The 15,703-nt window shown below is 46.4% G+C and overlaps 3 protein-coding genes and 1 non-coding gene across 4 annotated transcripts; 2 read left to right on the top strand and 2 right to left on the bottom strand.

The window, feature by feature from the left end:
* Nucleotides 1–530: 530 nt before the first annotated feature.
* On the bottom strand, nucleotides 531–604 carry EI90DRAFT_t137. Its single transcript has one exon. It is a non-coding gene; the product is annotated as a tRNA-Ala (tRNA).
* Nucleotides 605–2,035: 1,431 nt separating this feature from the next.
* On the top strand, nucleotides 2,036–2,942 carry EI90DRAFT_1257028 (uncharacterized protein). Its single transcript, XM_039051599.1, has one exon. It carries the CDS (start codon nucleotides 2,098–2,100, stop codon nucleotides 2,809–2,811), a length of 714 nt encoding a protein of 237 aa, XP_038915224.1. The 5' UTR covers nucleotides 2,036–2,097; the 3' UTR covers nucleotides 2,812–2,942.
* A 935-nt stretch (nucleotides 2,943–3,877) lies between these two features.
* EI90DRAFT_1256934 (uncharacterized protein) lies at nucleotides 3,878–5,031 on the bottom strand. The gene is made up of 4 exons (XM_039051598.1): nucleotides 4,864–5,031; nucleotides 4,749–4,805; nucleotides 4,647–4,701; nucleotides 3,878–4,531 (listed from the first exon to the last, which is right to left on the bottom strand). The coding sequence occupies exons 2-4, from the start codon at nucleotides 4,756–4,758 to the stop codon at nucleotides 4,102–4,104; spliced, it is 495 nt and encodes a 164-aa protein (XP_038915225.1). The 5' UTR covers nucleotides 4,759–4,805; nucleotides 4,864–5,031; the 3' UTR covers nucleotides 3,878–4,101.
* A 6,609-nt stretch (nucleotides 5,032–11,640) lies between these two features.
* EI90DRAFT_3124759 (uncharacterized protein) lies at nucleotides 11,641–12,836 on the top strand (the record flags this gene model as incomplete). The annotated part of the gene is made up of 5 exons (XM_039063751.1): nucleotides 11,641–11,879; nucleotides 11,934–12,121; nucleotides 12,173–12,387; nucleotides 12,440–12,595; nucleotides 12,645–12,836. 5 exons carry the CDS (start codon nucleotides 11,641–11,643, stop codon nucleotides 12,834–12,836), a joined length of 990 nt encoding a protein of 329 aa, XP_038915226.1.
* Between the last annotated feature and the right edge of the window lie 2,867 nt (nucleotides 12,837–15,703).

The raw sequence follows: 15,703 nt of genomic DNA on the forward strand, positions 1-15,703 counted from the left end.
GTATGATATATAGGGGCTAATGAATGAGGGACGCCAAACAAAAGCGGCTTGGGAAGGGCAAGGCATGCACAGACGATGAAATATTCTTGAGTAGCGAGCGGCACGCTAGCTCAGCATGGATGAAAGTTAACTCACACCGAGAGAATAACGATTCGGTTCTATGTTCTTTTAAATTTTACACTCAGAAGGTCGAAATATCGAAAACGTCGAATTTCATAAATCCAGCATTGCATCGCGATGTAAGATTACTCGATAACGACTTGGAATAGTACTGTTGCCGGACAGTTTCTAGCTGAGAGCGAAGGATCACTAATTATATTTAGATAAGGTCATCGCTAATGATTCAACTCAGCCACATCTATTCGAATTGAGCCAGGGAATGGCCAATAGCTCGAGACCCCATTCGATACATGCATAGGTCAATTCTAGTTCTGAGACAAAACTGAAGCTCCTTCAACCGGTCCAGGGACACTCAGGTCACCAAGATAATGTTGGAATTTGCACGTGGTCTTTTAGGGAAACCTAAAAGTTGGACATACTGGGAATCAAACTCCAGTCTTCTGGATCGCGAACTCAGCATGCACAGCCATTACACCATACGCCCTGATAGGCTGAGGTGGTTATTTCAACAGATAAGGGCTTCCTTGGAAGATGGTTCGTACATACACAACACAATATCCAAAGAGTTCCCAATGCCATTGTTTCGTCTACAAGTGCCACATAGACTAGAGGTGTACTCATTATATAAACCATGCAAGGAACAATCCTGCGAACTTGGATCCAATCACAGAAGTGCATGTTGTAGTCCGAAACTACCGATTAAGATGAGCGACTGTTTTCCAGCACGATTACATGGTAGAAGGCATTAAGAGTGCGGAGTTCAGAAGGTAGGTAGAGAAGGCAGGCGTGCGTTAATTTTCAAGTTTAGTGAGTGCCCTGAACGCCTTCTCGCTGGCGGACCACTTAGCCTCGCGAACATTGGGTTTAGGCGATCCTTCATATTTAGTACCGTTGACTAGAAAAGAGATAAAGGACACCCAAGTATTCGAGTAGTAGATGAGATGCCATACCATGGCATGTTACTACCCAGGTTACTCGGTTTTCGGACACGAGGATTTGCTGGGGGGGATCATAATGGAGGGTCCACCCCTTGCTCAAGGGTGCAGAGTTCACTCGTCCCTTTGCATATCTCACGTTAGTATGAGTAGAACTACCAGGGAGGAGCGTACAGTCAACTTGGCCAAAATTGGAGTCGCTCATTGTGCTAGAAGTGTTCTAATAGAGGCTGGAGTCCTGCCTACTAGAAGTGCGGGATTGCTGATTGCTTGACCTTCGTCATTCAGTAGCTGTATTGTAGTGGAGTTGTCCGAATTTATTATGTGTCCCGAATCTGGCGATTGCAGGACTCCAGCCTCTATGGTGTATATAATCCCCTCTAAACCAATCCCCGAACGATAGGTCTGAAATGCCCTTTATCTTGGACGTATAGAGTGTGTGATGAAAGGCCAGAGGCAACACTATCTGCCATCGAAGAATCACAGATGCTTCAGAGACTGCACCTAATCAAGGCGAATCAAATGTCAGCGCTTGATTTATTTTACTATAGCTCACAGCGATGCATACGGTATTTGGTCCCAGATCATCACGCACTGTTCATGCACACGAAGTGCCTCCAACGTTGCATGGGGCGGGAATCACTGATATATATACATCGTGCAGCTGGCCTGCTTGTGCCACGTATGCGCTAGAATCGGGCCCTGCATGCCTCGCCTGTTGAGTCAAGTTTGATAAGCCACAGCGTGCTTCAATTGAGATGCCTCGACTCAGTATCTCGACAACTCGCGTTCTTTGGGCACCCCCCTCTATATGCATACCTCATCCACCCAGGAGGATGCTGGCTCGCAATCATCTACGCACCCTTCTAGGACCCTTTGGCACAGCATAGCTTAATGTATTTGATGTGCTCACCATCGAGGGGTATTAGGAGTGCCACTCCAATAAACCAACCGTAAAAAATTGACCAATATCCAGAAAATTACACCTCTTGATTAATCCTGACCTACCCACAAAGGCCTATCTATCTTCAGCTTGAGTAGCATGTCCGAAAGCGGGGCGCTTCATCCTTATGTTCTTCACTTACCCTTTCCGCGTCAGTTCCATCGCTGGTTCCACACCTCACTCGAACGGTCGCGTGTGGTACGGAGTATGGCCTTTATGGCTGAGTTTTTGCCTCGTTACTTCATACTATTCATCCTCCGAGCAACTGAATTTTCAGAGGATGAGGGGATGCTCAGTAGAATGAGTTCGATGCTAATGACTGTGGGAGCAACTACCGCTTCGTTGCCGTCGGAAGCCAATCGGCGGAGCAGTTGGGTGCCGTTCCCTGAGCCGAACGAAAATGACCAGGAAGCGGTTGCACTACGGTATTTACCCCCGGCGGAGAATCGCTTCGCTTGGAGGCTGGGAAACATTTATGTAACCGAGTTGTCAAGTGGGCCATCTCCGCTGGCCGGCTCATTGGGAGAATGGTTGGGGCAGCCATGCCCCCACCCCCGAGTCATGCGCACCCATGAACTCCGGCATGAGTGGGAGGGAAATTCAGCGCCGAAGAAACCGGCGGCATTCCGTCAGTCTGTTAGCTACATTGGAACAGCAAGTGAGAGTGTCGATAAGCAGTTGAGACGTGAGACACATGCGAGTCACCGTCTCCGCTATCTCGCGAAACCTTCCTTTCATCTCTTTCTGCCTTCTTCTCTTTTCCTTCCGCACCTGCCCCTTCCTTTGGAAATACCTGTATACCTCTATGGATAATTCCCAAGCGGGAGTAAGAGCCAGTAGGATAGCTGCCATCTGAGTTGAAGGGAGAGAGATTGCGTGTAAGGAAAGCTACGGCCTCGCGAGATAAACCTGGCCGAGACTCCACACACTAACTTCTCCGGGAAGTACATCATTGACACTGATCTAGATCTCAGTAACTGATGTTGTGGCTGCTTAGCGACACACTAATTAAGAAAAAGGCTTCTATACAGAACGCAAAAAAATTTCCAACCCAAATCCTTCGCTTTATTGGTAATAAGTTCGACTTGGTATTGTAAGCATCCCATTCTCTTAAGCTCATGTTTCCAGAAACGCACCATCGTCCCAGGCACCATCCTAACATTGTAGCCTTCGACAGCAGCACAATTAGACGCAGATTTACTCGATGGCGCGCACAATTACAATTACATCAGAGAACCACTCAACCACTTGATAAGAGGAACACACACAGACGCATTAGACGACTTGACTAATATCAACAATCGGAACTTTCATGCAGCCCTGAACCGAGTTCCGTCCCTGCTGGTCCGAGGAAGATAAAATACACCAAGACCATCATCATCACCGCTACCACCACCTTCTCGTTCTTCATCGTCATCTTCACTACGCCCTTTTTCATCATGTTCTTTGTCGTCATCGAACACTTGGTCACCATACCAAATTTCCTCAGTGCCGATGTTGCGCGGGTTCCGTACGATTGGACGGTACACTTCTGGGAGGATGAGTTTTACCTTTCCATTGAACCAGAGGGCCGATACAGTGCGGCTTGTGGTAACCAATGGGATCCTTCCTGCCGCAGAGGAATATATCTCATTACGCGTGCTTTTGTGCTGCATGTCAGGCGAGAGGTTATAAAAGGGATACCTCAACCAGGGCTCATCAGAGTCGTGGCCTGGGTCTGATGCGGAATCTGATATACATGGAGCAACTATAGGATTTGGGACAAGATATGATGAGGGGGGATAATACCGGTATTGAAAGCCCAAGTCATGAAGTCTGGTACGGGATATCGAGCGATCAACTGGCAAGAATTTGTTGACCACACGAATGGGTGGTTCCTGCCATAAGCACCAATATATCGACTTCTGGGCGAAAACCCAACCATGTGACGGAGAGGAGTGGCCGAAGAAAGATGGGATTCAGGTGGCCCACCAGAGGAAAGTGATGCGAGATTCCGAATGGATGGCTCAACAGAAACATCCAAGAGTGCCATTTCCTCGTACCAATCGTAGTGGAGATTTCGAGGGACTCGTACAACGAAATTTCCATTGCCCGACACAGCGGTTACAGCAGGACGAGGGCCACCAGAAAGAGTACCAACCCTTTGGGGTTGTATACCAGAGTCAAGGATGGTGATATTTCCACTGCTACTTCCTCAGTCACAATCTGGTTGTTGTCACTGCAAAACTCGATCCAAACCGGGAGATTAGTGGGACTGCATTGAAATCGAGAGATCATTCTCTGATGGTCGATGTCGGCAACCTCGATAACCCCGCTACCAAAACCGAGTGCAACCCGGCAACCATCGAGGGAAAGTGCCGTGCATGCCACGATCCCGCTACGAATATCGGGTCTGTGGAATTCAGCGTCACCGGTGATGACCTTACCACTAAGCATGTTCGGCAACTCGGATAACTTGGCCTCCATAAGCTTTCGGGCAATGAGTGCATCCTCACTTAATGGAATGACGCGACCAGAAAACTCGCCGGAAATACTGTAGACTTGAATGCCCATATAATTCATGACGAAGGGGTGATGATGATGAAGCGAGTGGAAGGAAAGATCAATAAAGGTGCCAAGGTCCACGGAACCTTGTGAGGCATTCTGACTTGCTTTTCACGGAGAAATATTCAGCATTTGATTTCGCCAGTTTCGAGAGTACCTCTAAAAACTGCTGAGAGAAAAGTAAACAACTAAACAAACAAACAAACGTTCTTCCATTGTTTGGGTTGTATGAAGGACTCGAGATTTGAGGTTGTTGTCATCACCTACGGCAGACACAACAGTCAGCCAAAAGTAAACAGCAATTACATATACCTAACGCACAGAAAAACGAGTGATAGCAGAACTAATTAGCGCTTTCGCGTTATTGATCTCCTGCACTAGCTGGGTAGCTGAGATTTTCTTCTTTGCACGCTTGAGCGATTCTAACTGTTGAATCCGTACTTCCGACCGTCCACATACAAGTGAAATTCTTTGACCAATAAGACCACTTGAGGAGGGATTTGTTCCATCCACTGTTCAAGCGGCAGTAGTATCACGGTGTATGCTTTTCGCACCTCTTCGTCCAACTCCACCAAAGCTTCATTCTTATCACTGATATTCTGCATGAATGAAGCAGACGTTAGAAATATTTCTCGCTAATTGCGGAAACAATATCTGAACCTCAGAGGCCTGAAGCAGCCTGGCAAGTAGGCAGGTTACCAGCCTCTATTGGAATCTGGCAAGCAAGCCTGGAATGCGGGGGAGGTTCGGAACATGCGAAAACTTGAAGGCAGTGGATGCGGCTTGGATATTGGCCTTCGTGGCGGCGGAAGTCGATCTCTTTCCACTGCCAGCTGGCCTGGTCGGAGGTAACAACTCTGTCTCCGATGGAGTATGACTACTTGATTTTGTAGAAGGCTCAATGCTCATCAGCGAGCTGGTGGGAGATGGTGGCGATACCAGATCATAAAGGGATGACTGAGCCATGATCGGCAGGGACTCTTCAGGGCGAGGCGTACTTGGCGGGTTGGTGTCAGAACGGGGGCTTTTCTGGAACAGCCAAACTATAGATCTTTGGGATGCCGTCTGTTGCTTCGCATCGCGAGAGCTAGAAGGTTTCAATAGGGGGTTTCACGATGGGCTAAACTAGCCTAAAGTGCATCAAAACTGCTGATCCTAAACTGCACCTAAACCGGTTCTAAACTGTCAGTTTAGCTAAACTTGAGAACGTGCCTCCGAAGGCCAAAGCTGTACTTTAGAGTAGTCTAAACTCCAAACTCGAACTCGGGCTTAATATCCATATGTCCGTTGCAGACTGTACAGTTCCTTCACTGAATTAGTCCCATCTTTTGCTCTTGCTATCAGCACCTTATGCCTCCAAAGCGGGTTCAGGGAGATCACTCTCACCCTGCCGAGTCTACTCCGAAGCGCCGCCGCTCTGCAGGGATCTCTCTCACGGAAACTCCAGTCAAGTTGGAAGTCCAGAAGATCCAGTGGGATGCCAATCCTCGTTGGACAGACCGCCTTGTCACACATCTTGCTGAGAATCCTGACATCCGCCTGAAAATATTCAGCGACTCCGCAGGCCAGGCCAAGGAGGAAGGCCGCAAGAAGGTAAACTGGCTATAGTATGCTCAAAGAAGATTCTTCTTGCTTTCTGACTCCTTTCCCAGGTTGTAGGCGGCAAGGCAAAGATTACTTATTACCGCAACATTGCAAAGGTTTGCTTTGATGTTGAGAATGAGCCAGAGTGCACATCATACACAGCAGAACCTGGCCGCTATGCCACTTCAGTGATGGGTCGGCTCAACACGTATGTGTGGATTCCCTTTCCTGTTTCACACTTGTGCCTAACTTTGTGTTCAGGCTCCAGAAAACATATCAAAAGTATCGGAAATCACTTCGAGTAACAGGACAAGGGGTGAAGGATGATGATGAGAACTGGGATGAGAATAAAATCGGTGTGTCAAACCCTTTTTTTTTGTATACACTTTTCGGTGCTATACATATTTCTTCATATTACTGATATGCTTGGCATTGGCAGAACAGGTCCGGCAGGCATTTCCATGGTGGGATATGCTTCATGAGTGGTGGAGCAAACAACCCAAGCACGATATTGATTTAATCACAAATTCCAACTCCGGTGTGGCCAAAATGGCTAAAGATTTGGAGGAACTTGTCGCAAAAGATGATAGATCACCAAAACTCGCAACTAAAGTGGCTGAAGATTCCTCTGATGAAGTATGGTAGTTAGTTCAAAATTCCCAGCAACAATCCTAATCACAGTGGTCTCAACTAGGAATTGGATACGAAGGATGGTGTCAGCCAGCCAACTTCAGAATTGCCATTCTCTCAGGCTCCCACGGAACCATCCAGTCCAACTTGTGCTCCGGGTTCCCCACATCTGAATCTAGCCAAATCTCCACTCAGCCTACCTACAGCAGCACTCCAGAAGAAGGGGGAAAGCTCGTGCACAGCTTCACGCTTGGCTACCCCCCGACCAAAAAGGGATTATATTGCAGATTTGCAAGAGGCAACACGGGTTGATCAACAACAATCACAGCGTGAGGCAGAGCAGCTGCACACCCAAAAGCTCAAGATGATTGAGTATAAAACGGAAAAGTTGAGGTTGAAGCACTTGAAGGTACAGTTATGGCTTGCAGAGCTCGGTCAGCAGTCAGCAGCTATGACACACCAACCACACATGGGCCTTCCATTAAACACTCATCTTTATGGACCTGGGCAGCCAGCACCAAACTCCGCAGGTCTACCATTCATGCTGGAGAACGAGTTAGGTCTCAATTTCCATGCAGATGATAGTTTTCAGGGAAATCAAGAGAGTAACACGTAATCACAATATCCTAATATATTGCAGTGAAGAGCGCTTCTTGAACAAGTCGGCGCTTGGTTTGTCCAGCATTTTCACCTGGGAGTGGTTCCAAGGCTCCATTCCAGGCAAAACCATACACCGGGTCATCATCCTCATTACTCTCCTGACCTTCCATGCCCTCATCAATCCATTCCCAGAAATCAGCTTCATAAATGGAGTCCTCAACATGCGAGACAAGAGCATGAACTATAAGACATGCCCGTACCCATGCCAGTGCCAGCACATAATCCCGTTGGGAGTTAATTTGTTGGCGCAAACCACGTAGAGACTGAAAGCGACCCTTGAGGTACCCAACAGCATGTTCGGACCTAATCCGGACCTATGATAACTTAGTAATTAGCATATTAAATGGACAGAAGAGAAAGCGCCGACGGACGGTAGAGAGATGATAATTGAATTGGCGATTGTGTGGCAAAAGTGAATATGGACTCTTGTATGGCACAACACACCAGGGAGAAAGGCCATATGCGGAATCTGCCCACAGCCATTCACCATTCCGAAAGAGAACATCAGATTCCTTGAATGCACGAGACTCTTTGAATGTGGTAGAGTCATGCACACTGCCAGGTGGACCAAGGACATAGTCGATAATGCGGAGATTGGGCAGTGTCACTAGCTAGAATCAGGGGTAATAAGTAGGAGAGCCAGTACAGGAGTAATCATCATACCGTTAGGCTCAGCGAGTAATTTGATTTGCGATCAAAAAATTGTTCTCCGAAATGGCCCGGCTTTGATGCAAGGGGTATGAGCGTTCCATCAACCATGCAAAACCCGGGACGCCAGGCATGGCATGAAACACTCTCAACCCAGTCTGACGCTTCGCATTTCTCACCAGAATTAGGCCATCGGATTGCCTGGTCATGAAGCGGTATAATTGCTATCATAACACGGCGCGTTGCTTTGACAACAGCACCTACACTGCATCCTGCCCACTGTGCAACGGCCTCCACTGACACCGCACTCCCGAAATGACCGAACCGATACAGAGCGATTGCAAGTTGATATAGGATCGGCAGCTGTGGGATCTGAGACCGAGTCTGGAAGATAGGATGGTGCTCTACTAGAGACATGATTACATCAAAGCTGGAGGGAGAGATACGAAGATTTCTTCGGAAGCGTGGGTGGTCATCAAACTTGTAGCATTGGAGAACAAGTGCAAGCTGACTGCACTTGGAAACATCATTGGGGAAAAGAACTCGGATACTAAGGAGTACGCTTAAAAAGCATCGGGCACGGTGAATAGAACGGATGTAAGACTTGCGGAGGAGAAGCAGTGAACGTCCGGTGTCCGCTTCGGACTCAGAGAATATGGAATATGTGCGGGAAGTATCACTATTGCTGTTGGAATGACTGTTACTACTGGAGCTGGAGCTGGAGCTGCTTGAGCTGCTGGATGTGATGCTTGATATGTCCCAGTCATTAGAGGGCCCAGTGCGCGAAGAGGAAGATGATGATAGGATCTCGGAAAAATCGTCGCCATAAGCTGTCAAGAGCCGGCGTCGTTGAATATAGTACCGCCTCTGAATAAGCTCAGCATGCTGGACAGTGGCAGCAATGACATGTCGGCGGTCAGAGACAGTGGGCATGAAGTTTGCAGTTGTTACATAATCTACACGTGGTGTCGGCGATAAGGAGCTGTGGCCCCAAATGTTGAAGTGAGTTTAGGCCTAGTTTAGGAATAAGACCATCGTGAATACTTCTCAACTCCCCCATAAACTGGACTCTTAACTGTCCCTCAACTCGGGTCACTTCAAGTCTAGTTTACATCCCAGTTCAGTACCACTTTAGCTCATCATGAAACCCCCTAATGTGGGTGAAACCTTGGGTGGCTCAAGATAGTAAACCTAACAACCCCCCTTAGTAGAATGGATAAAAGTCACATGCATAGGCACGTGCGCTGAAAATTTTCTCGAAAATCATAAAATTAGTTCCGCAAATCTGATTCCAGATTTTCCATATTTGTAATGTTTCTAGAAGCATATTTACAAATTAAGTCCTGGGGGAGCATTAGTGGTGTCTTGGCCTAATGGCCAATTCATGATTGATTAGCCTCCGTTCTTGGCTCGGTTGGGTGCCAGTTCGATTCACGGCTATTTGTGTCCTTTTTTCTTACTCCCTGGGGGCACTGGGCATAATTGGGTTGGTGGGTTGGGTATTTGGGTTGGGTGTTGGGTATGTATGTGTCTATTTTTGTCAAAATGAGTTAGGTTGGGTTGGGTTGCTCATACTGTAGTTCAGATTCAGAAGTTGAGCAATTCAGATTAGACTATCCCCACACCTTGATCATTTATTTATGATAAATATGATATTCACGACATGTATCTCTAGTTGGTTTTAAAATATATTTCCTCATTTACGTAGTTGTGCATGTGGCTTTTGTCCGTTCTACTAAGGGGGGTTATTAGGTTTAGTGTGAATAGCACTCCTGGCGGATCGGATGATCTTCGGATATCTGCATCCGCATCCGGAAATTCACGGATCTGGTTTTGGATTTTCAGAGGAAAATATCACCTATTACTCATCACGGGATCAATGTAACTAGGTATCGTAGTCAGTGGGGGTCGGCAAACCAGGTTAGAGCCTGGTGACGCTTACATATGTAAGCAACATTCGTCTCAATCCTGGCCACACCATCCTCACCCTCAAAACACATCATCCTTAGGTTGTAAACTATATTAGAATTAACTGAATAATGGTATTATGTAGACTGAAGATTATGCATATGGAAGGACGGGTAATTAGATGGACATTTTAATGATTGAACCATGTTCGAGCCGAGCACCATCATTTTCCATCATCAGAGGGGCTGTAACTGCCATGCTATGGTGTTTTAGATTTATAGCTATTTGTCTTAGTACTCCTTTCCATCCCTCAATGTCCATACTCAGGTTGGTAAAGACCCCAAGTCTCATGTATCTATATCACGAGAGTGAAGGCATTCTGGGAAGTTTTGTCCCGCAGTATTTGGGAGACTAAATACAAACAATTACCCTCTAATTATAAAGTTGATTGGACCAAAGCAACAGTGCATTTGAGGCTGGGTGAGGCCCACAACGTTGTAAACCATGACATGTGATCCCTATTTGTGCCTATTTCAACATTCTTGGAAAGATGAGTTTCAAATGTACCTTCAATCCCCTTCTTTTTGCTCGAATTTTGGCATGCTTGTAGACATATTGTCTGTTTATATTTTGGCCTACCAAATTTTGGAAATTCTTCCTCAATCACAAGTTATTCATCATACAAAAAATCGCATTTTACCATATTGCTTTATAGTTCAATGATTGCTACATATGAACTCTTCAAACTTCGAAGGATTGCTATAATAGCATTGGACTACTTCTTCGCTTAGTTATTACATTGGTATAGCTATATATTATATGGAGCTTTGGCCCACTACATCCATTTTGGCTTCAGAGTCACAGAATGTACCTTTCCTCTTTTCCAATTGGCTTCAAACTTTGCATGATTACTCTAGAGATATGAATGCAAATTTTGGCCTAGTGGATTTTTGAAATTCTTCCTGATGCACGAGAAAAGCCCAAGACAATCCCGCACATTTTTTGATATTCCATAATCATCTATAAAAACCGCTTCAAATTGGGCTTCCATCCTGTGCAGGTATATCAATATCATTATTTATGGCGATATTTAATACATGGTGTACTAGTCAAGAGGAATTGTTTTTGATGAGGAATGATGGCCATTTTTGGCAAGCACGTGATCATTATATTATCTCAGACATCTCCCTTCGTTTGCCAACCCCCATAGTCAGGGGGGTTCCGATACCTCCTTAGATACCAAACCACCTTTTCCGAGCATGCTCTGCATGCTCTCAGAATCCTAGCCATATATAGATACTTCATACACTCTCAATATGGAATCACCTGTGCTCTGAATGCTCTCTGAATCCCTTGTATATATAAGGTGCTTCATACATTTTCTATATGAAAATTGCGTGCTCTGAATGCTCCCAGAATCCCAGCACACTGTATACTGTGTATATATTCAATTATACTAATTATACTAATAGACAAATAGTGCTGGTGTCTAAACCATTTCATCACGTGTCTCTTCTCAGGCGTCGTCATCATCGTTGCCAATGCCAACTGTGCCCATGATGCCAAAGCGGAAAACTAGGCTTGTTAACACAAATTTCGTGACTGGTACACTGAATACAACCAAATCCGGGCTCATCGTGTGCAAGACAGCTTGGAAGAGGTTCCAAGATGCACAGTCCTCAATTCTTGAAGGTGACGTGGCCTGTGGATAATGCGTGTAAGGTCATAATCGTCAGCTTAGGTGTCTCCCCAGCCGTTTCTTCACTGGTAGATGATATTAGAAATGAAATTGACCTTACTGGAAGTGATGATTGGAGTGTCAGCCTCGATGAGCCCATGATCGACTATTCCCTAGACATGACTTGTGAAGAGCTCGCTGATGTAGTGACACTACTCCAGCCAAAGCAGTAAGTATTATGTTGTTTCTGTTTTAACTGTTACTCCATCTTGCATCTGTTTAGACGAACCAAAGGACTCTCATGGCAAAATAGAATCCAGGCGTCACAAGCACACTGGGCGGCATTGATACCCAGTCTCTCTGACATTTACTTGAGGTACAAGACAAGCAACCCTTGTTGTATGCCGCTTCATTACCCAGAACCACCTGAAAATTCGAACTTTGTTCATATTTACGTCGTTGATGTCTTTGGTAAGGCCTTATTCTGTTTGGAAACACTCACAAGATGCTAGTTTTCTGAAGATGGACGGTCATACGAACACATTCCTCAAGACCCAGATGAAACCTCACCGACATCTGCCATTCTCCGTTCAGGCTATATCCCACCAACTCTCATCAATCCAACTGTAGCAATCTCAATACGTTCACTCAAGCTCCTTCATTGTCTAATGCATGCCTTATCCGGCTTCAGTGTCCAGTCATTTGCCCGATTGCTGGCCGATTTGCACTGCATGAGTGTGTATATGATGGATATAACGGCTTTGTTGTCTGACAGCACCCTTTTGTCAGGTTGTATATCAACCATACTTTGGTACACAGGTCTCATTAGCCTTTTATGCATACTATGCTATCATTATGAGAGTGAATGCCTTTGTGAAGCACCTCATGGGATGTGATACACCAGATTATTGGCTCAGGAACTCATGTCCCGCATGTCATTACAAGGTATGTCCTGCACCCTTTACTGACCACTTACTAATATCTCCTATTCTAGCTTCATGATGAGCCTGAGCACCCCATTAATTTGATTGTCACAGGCAATGGAAACACTTCCTTATCACGGCTCCCCCACGGGTCTGAGTCCGACCCTCGGACTTTCCTTAGTGACTACTTGTCAGGGACAGCTCCGAAAGCGGCGAGGTCCCTGCATGCGGGACTCGGTGGGACGAATAGCGGCTGTGTGTAGTGGCGATCCCGTCACGGGGTGAGCGTCCCCGACCACTTAGTCTGAAGTGGGAAGTTGAATTATCATTAAAGGGGAAAAGCTATGGTACTTACCTGAAGTGGGAAGTTGAGAAGAAGGCTGCTTCTTCTGTTCCCACCCCAGGTACTATTATATACATGCGGCTAGGGTCATGTGGAGGAAGCCACATCATCCCTGCACACAGCCGCACCTCCCTGGGTGTCTCTGCAGGAGATCCCAGAGGTGGCTGCTCAGTAGGCGGGAGTGTGTGCGGTGCATGTGGCGACCAGGGGGGAGCAGGGTTAGGTATGTAGTGGTACATGGAGAAGGGGAAATCGACCGTAGAATAGAAATAGAGAGAAAGGGGGAAAATAGAAGAAGGAGAGATGGGGAGTGGTAGCGGAGTAGTGCAGTATGGCACGGGGCGCGGGGTGGGGTCAGGTGGGTGTGCCCTGACATCACCCCCCCTTAAGCTGCTTCGCCTCGAAGTGGCTGGGCAGTTTTCCTTCTCTCTCCCCGGGGTGTGGGGGTGCGTTCGGTGGAACTCCTCAACTAGGTTGGAGGCATGGGTCAGGTGGTCGCGCGTGAGCCACTGGTTTTCTGAGTGTGGCCAGCCTGTATACTTTACCAGGTACCGGAGTTTTCGGCGTAGCCATTTAGAGTCCAGGATTTTCTCGACCTCGTACTCCTCTTCTCCATCTACGAGGTCTGGGCCAGGGCGGGGGTCAGTGGGGCGTTCCGCAATTTCATCGGGGTGGTGCGGTCTGATGTTCATCACGGATACAACTGGGTGGATCCCTCTTTGTTGGGTGGTGAGCTGGAGTTTGACGGCAGCAGGGGAGACGACTTTAACGATCGTGAAGGGGCCAGTCCATTTATGGTCTAGCTTCTTGGTTGGGCGGTCAGTTGTGTAGTTCTGGGTGCTGAGCCAGACCCAGTTGCCTTCTTGGTACATGGGGGCCGCCTTGCAGTTCCGATCATAGTAGCGGGCCATCTCATCCGCCACGTGCTCCAGTGCCGCTTTCGCCTCTTCTTGCATCTTCATCATCCTCGATGAGAAGGTGTCAGCGGCTTCTACCTCGGATGTGCATGTGGGCTCTGTCCCCATCCTGGGGTGTTGGCCAGTATCGAGCTCAAAAGGGGTGCGGTGAGTGGAGGAGTGGACACGGTTGTTATAGGCGAACTCCGCTAGCGGGAGCCAGTCCACCCAATTGTCTTGGCAGTGGTTGACAAATACTCGGAGGTAGGCTTCTACCTCTTGGTTTACTCTCTCCATCTGCCCGTCTGTCTGGGGGTGGTAGGGCGTCGAGGGGGTGAGCTTGACGCCAAGGAGGTCCGCGAGTTCCTTCGAGAATCGTGAGATGAAGGCGCTCCCTCTGTCACTGAGGATTTCCTCAGGGAGACCGTGGTGCTTCCAGACGTGTTCAAGGAAAAGCCGCACGATCCCCACTGAGTCCACCGTTGTCACTGTTGGGATTGCGTTGAAGGAGAGAACGAAGGAAGGTCAGTTGGGAGGTTCAAACGAGACCACCACCAAGCTGTTCCCTGGTTCTTTAGTTAGGATGGGGAAGTGTACTAGTGTTATTTATTGTAAATATAGTACCAATCCGAGTGTTTTGGCTAATTCTATTTTTATGGGTTAGTTTTAAAGTTCCTGGGAATTGACTTACAGATAAACCGAGCCCTGCGGAGCTGTTTCTTTATTGAAATTTATTAATTTGTCTAGGTGTAATTCTGTGTAGCGTTGTTTAATTTGGATTTAAACTTGAATTTAATCTTCTACTTGGTGAAGTTTCAAAGATTCTATTCAGTTAATGAATTTGGATGGTGTCTGGAGTGTCCCTTGAGTTCGTTTTATTTTTGTCTTTATTTTATCGCTTGTTTTAACAGTAGCAAAATAACTGTTTTGTGTTTACACTTTGAAATCTGGAGTGTTAACCAGCTCTCCTGTTGAAATATCTACTTAATATTTCTCTCCTTATTTGCTGCCTTTTACTACAGTGGCAATCTTAACTGTATATCACTTTTTCGCACTGGAGTGACAACCAGAAATGCTTGAGAAAAATAATACTCTATTTTCTTACTTCTCTAAGGGGGGCGAAAAGTCGCAGAAAGGGTCTCCCTTTTATACTCCTTGGGTCGCCTTCCTTTTTCACGCTCTACCTTCTATTTACAGGATTTATTTACAGTGTATTTTTCTCAAACTGAATAAAAAGTGAAATTTTCACGCTATAGTTCCACTGCGCTTTGCTGCGCTGAACTGCGGCTCTACTGCGGTCAGACTGCGCCTGGAATCCTTATTGTCCTTCCTCGCCTAAGCTATTTTAATGGTTAATTAGAATTTGTCTGCGCCGCATTTGCCGCAGTTCCCTATTTCAAATTCCCCATATTTCCCATTAAGTTCGCTATGACTCGGTCATACTGAATTCAAACCTCGCATTACTATGCGTGCGACTGTGCTGAGACCTTCAGCTGATTTATTCCAATTTTATTTAGTGACATTTAGTTAAAATGAGACTGAAATGATAAATGAGTGAATTATTCAGGTTTAAAACTGAAAGAAAAAGTTGCTAGTAATCAAGAATTACTCAAACGAATGTGTTATAGCTCTCTACTTCATTAGAGCATCGTTCCCTAAAATTCCCGCCATGGTCCGTCGTAGTTTAGTAGTTTTCGTGAATTTCGTTCATATTCCCTGATTCCCCTTTGTATTATCACATCCTAATCCTCCATATGTATTGTTCGTTGTTATAGTAGGTCGTCCTCGAAGATATCATATTTTTATGTATTTTATTTAGGGCTCTAGACCTCTTGAAGCTGTCTTCCCGCGTGTTTTCAGGTTTCTAACTTCATGTCCTTGTATCTCATTC

This window comes from Cantharellus anzutake (genome assembly GCF_015039405.1).
Source record: "Cantharellus anzutake strain C23 chromosome Unknown EI90scaffold_29, whole genome shotgun sequence".
NCBI lineage: Eukaryota > Fungi > Basidiomycota > Agaricomycetes > Cantharellales > Hydnaceae > Cantharellus > Cantharellus anzutake.

Excerpts from the sequence above, each read along its gene's own strand:
- EI90DRAFT_1257028 (XM_039051599.1), top strand. The coding sequence starts at position 2,098 with ATGTCCGAAAGCGGGGCGCTTCATCCTTATGTTCTTCACTTACCCTTT.
- EI90DRAFT_1256934 (XM_039051598.1), bottom strand. Across the intron at positions 4,532-4,646 it reads TATTTCTCCGTGAAAAGCAA|TATTTCCGGCGAGTTTTCTG; the intron begins GTCAGAATGCCT and ends TCAAGTCTACAG.